Source organism: Eucalyptus grandis, chromosome 2 (genome assembly GCF_016545825.1).
Source record: "Eucalyptus grandis isolate ANBG69807.140 chromosome 2, ASM1654582v1, whole genome shotgun sequence".
In the NCBI taxonomy this organism is placed as follows: Eukaryota; Viridiplantae; Streptophyta; class Magnoliopsida; order Myrtales; family Myrtaceae; genus Eucalyptus; species Eucalyptus grandis.
In genome coordinates, this window is record NC_052613.1 from 23,986,479 (window position 1) to 23,989,554 (window position 3,076).

At 43.6% G+C, this 3,076-nt stretch overlaps 1 protein-coding gene across 1 annotated transcript; it reads left to right on the forward strand.

Moving 5' to 3' along the window:
• Positions 1–1,003: 1,003 nt before the first annotated feature.
• Positions 1,004–2,754, forward strand: LOC120290576. Its single transcript, XM_039306882.1, has 2 exons — positions 1,004–1,508; positions 2,480–2,754. Exons 1-2 carry the CDS (start codon positions 1,004–1,006, stop codon positions 2,752–2,754), a joined length of 780 nt encoding a protein of 259 aa, XP_039162816.1.
• Positions 2,755–3,076: the final 322 nt, after the last annotated feature.

The window sequence follows — 3,076 nt, forward strand, 5'->3', positions numbered from 1 at the left end:
GTGGAAGATGATAATGAGGAGGACAAGGACCCGTAGTTTGTTGAACTCCGCCCTCGTTTGTAGACCTTGATTCTGAACTTGTTTAAGTTGAATCTAGAGTAGTAGCTATAAATCGACCAAGGTGAGGGATAGGTGCGTGCCCGAGGATTGGGGCGTGACATCCTCGTTTAAGTGGTATCAGAGCAATGGTTAAGGATTGGGGCGTGACATCCTCATTTAAAATTCATGCCGATGCATGTCGATGGTAGTTGTGTGGTAAAATTTGTTGTCATGTGTGATCGTTCATCTTCTAATCTAGTGTAGATTTGGAAGACATGTTTCAGTGTAAAGACTGAACCATGAGCGAGCCGGAGCAGAGGACTTCGAGTAGGAGAATACTTAGGCCTACAACTCGGGTTAGGTCGCCGACTAGGATTGGTACCCGAGGAGGCCTCAGTAAAGCGCAAGCATAGGCTACCGCTAGTGGCAAAGCATTACCTCCCGTTGGTGCTGGGGTAGCAAACCCCAGAGATCCTAGAGTGGACTGGATTTTGCAGTTGTTGGAAGCAATTAGTGACTTGATTGGGCAGCAAGCCCAGAATCTAGCCACCGCTCAAGCCACCGTTATTGCTGCTATTGTTGTTGCTACTGAAGCCGCACCCGCTGCCGCACCTGTTGCTACACCTGCCACCACATCCGTTGAAGGTCCGCCAAGAATCGTAGTCGTGGGGAGACTGATTCATAAGCTGGTGGAACAATTCTTGAGGTTGAATCCACCTTAGTTCATTGGGGCAGGAGACCCCGAAGCTACTGCTTTATGGATGCAAAGACTTGGAAGGCTTTTGCACTATTGATGTGTAACAAGACTGAGAAAGTGGTTCTTGCAACTTACCAACTGGAGGGAGTTGCAAATACTTAGTGGAGAACCACCTGAGGAGTAGTGTTTCCAAAAGGTGTCGTCCGTGAGTGGAACGCTTTTCTTGAGGCTTTCAATTAAAAGTATTTTTTTCAAACTACTAGGGAGATGAAGATGGCAGAGTTTCAGTGTCTTTGCCAAGGTTTCCTGACTGTCGATCAATATGAGGTGAAATTCGCTGAACTGTCACAATATGCTTGTGGGTTAATTGAGAATCCCACGAACCGAGTGAGAAGGTTCAAGGAAGGATTCAAGCCGGACTTGAGGAGTGTATTGATTTCGCCAGATTTGAGGAACTACAATGAACTATACCAAAGAACCCAGATGATTGAGAGAGATCAGAATGATAGAGCCGCCACCTCTAGGTCGAGATTCAATACAAACAGAGATGTGATTCGCCAAAGAAAGAGGCCTATGCTTGGAGGTAGATTTAATATTCTGCCCAACAAGATGGGTGTAATTGGCAAGTTTGGGCCAAGTAGGAATGAATTGTGTCGCGCTTGTGAAGTTGACATTGACCAAACCAGTGCCCCCAAAGGACGGATGCCTATTTTGAATGTGGCTAGCAGGGTCACATGGCTAGAGATTGTCCAAGAAGGCCACGAGGACAACCGTAGTTATCGCCGCCGCTGTCGATAGGACAGATTAGAGGGTATGTGCCTCAAAACGCGCCACAAGGAGGTTAGTTGAGACCACTAGTTCAAGGCACAATGTACGCCCTCACCGGAGGACTAGACAAAGGGAGAGCACCGCAGATAGAACACCACTAGAATGACGAAAGGAGTAGGAATTGACCGACTAGGCACTGAGCAAAGGAGGAGTGTTTTTTAGGTGTTTTTGTCAGAATAGCGCAGCGGGATTTTGAGTGAAGTTTGTAAAATTTCCATTGTTGTACTAAAGTGGTAGAAAGATGGATCTCTGACTATAATTGTATTTGACGAGTTTGCCTATGTATAACTTTGATACCATATATAAAAAGGTTTGGCTCGAGGAGCTTCTGTTGTAATGAATTATTGTTGTAATGCGATACAGTTTAATCTATCGACAGAGAAAAATTTCAAATTTATTAGAAGTCGAGGAGGACTCTCGATTTCCCTAATCTCATTGCAGAGACAACTTCTTTGTTAGACAGGGGTTGTCAAGATTGCCTAGCGATTATCATGGATACAATAGTTGAGAACTGAAAATTGAAGATATTTTAGTTGTACAAGGATTTCTAGATGTATCCTTGAAGGAATTGCAAGAAATTGCCGCCAGAGAGAGAAATTGAGGTTGTGATTGAGTTGGCACCCGAGACAGAGCCAATCTCTAAGGCTCCCTACCAGATGGCGTTATGTGAGTTGAAAGAACTGAAGGTGTAGATGCAAGAGATTCTGGATAAAGGATTTATTCGCCCCAGTGCATCACCTTGGGGAGCACCAATTCTATTTGTAAAGAAGAAAGATGCTTTGTTGCGTCTGTGCATCCACTATCAGCAACTCAATCAAGTAAGAATAAAAAATAAGTATCCATTGCCAAGGATTGACAACTTGTTTGATTAGCTTCAAGGAGCATCAATTTTCTCAAAGATCGACTTGAGGACAGGATATCATCAACTGAGAATTAGGAAGGAGGACGTGCCTAAGTCAGCATTTCCTACTCTTTATGGTTACTATGAGTTCACAGTGATACCGTTTGGGTTGACGAATGCTCTAGCTACCTTCATGGATTTGATGAACAAAGTATTCGAGGAATACCTAGATCAGTTTGTGATCGTGTTCATCGATGATATTCTGGTATATTTAAGGAGTGATGAAGAGCACGAGAAATCATTTGAGTTTAGTGCTGCAGAAGCTAAGAGTTCATCAGTTGTACGCTAAGTTTTGCAAGTGCGAGTTTTGGTTGATTCGTGTTACTTTCTTAGGGCACGAGAAATCATTTGAGTTTAGTGATATTCTGGTATGTTCAAGGAGTGATGAAGAGCACGAGAAATCATTTGAGTTTAGTGCTGCAGAAGCTAAGAGTTCATCAGTTGTACGCTAAGTTTTGCAAGTGCGAGTTTTGGTTGATTCGTGTTACTTTCTTAGGGCATATGATTTCAGGCAAAGGAATTTCAGTGGACCTGAGAAAGATGAAAGCCGTGATCAATTAGCCAAGATCGACTACAGTGACAGAGATTAGAAGTTTTCTGGATTAAGCAAG

Excerpts from the sequence above, each read along its gene's own strand:
- LOC120290576 (XM_039306882.1), top strand. The coding sequence starts at position 1,004 with ATGAAGATGGCAGAGTTTCAGTGTCTTTGCCAAGGTTTCCTGACTGTC. Across the intron at positions 1,509-2,479 it reads AGAAGGCCACGAGGACAACC|GATATCATCAACTGAGAATT; the intron begins GTAGTTATCGCC and ends ACTTGAGGACAG.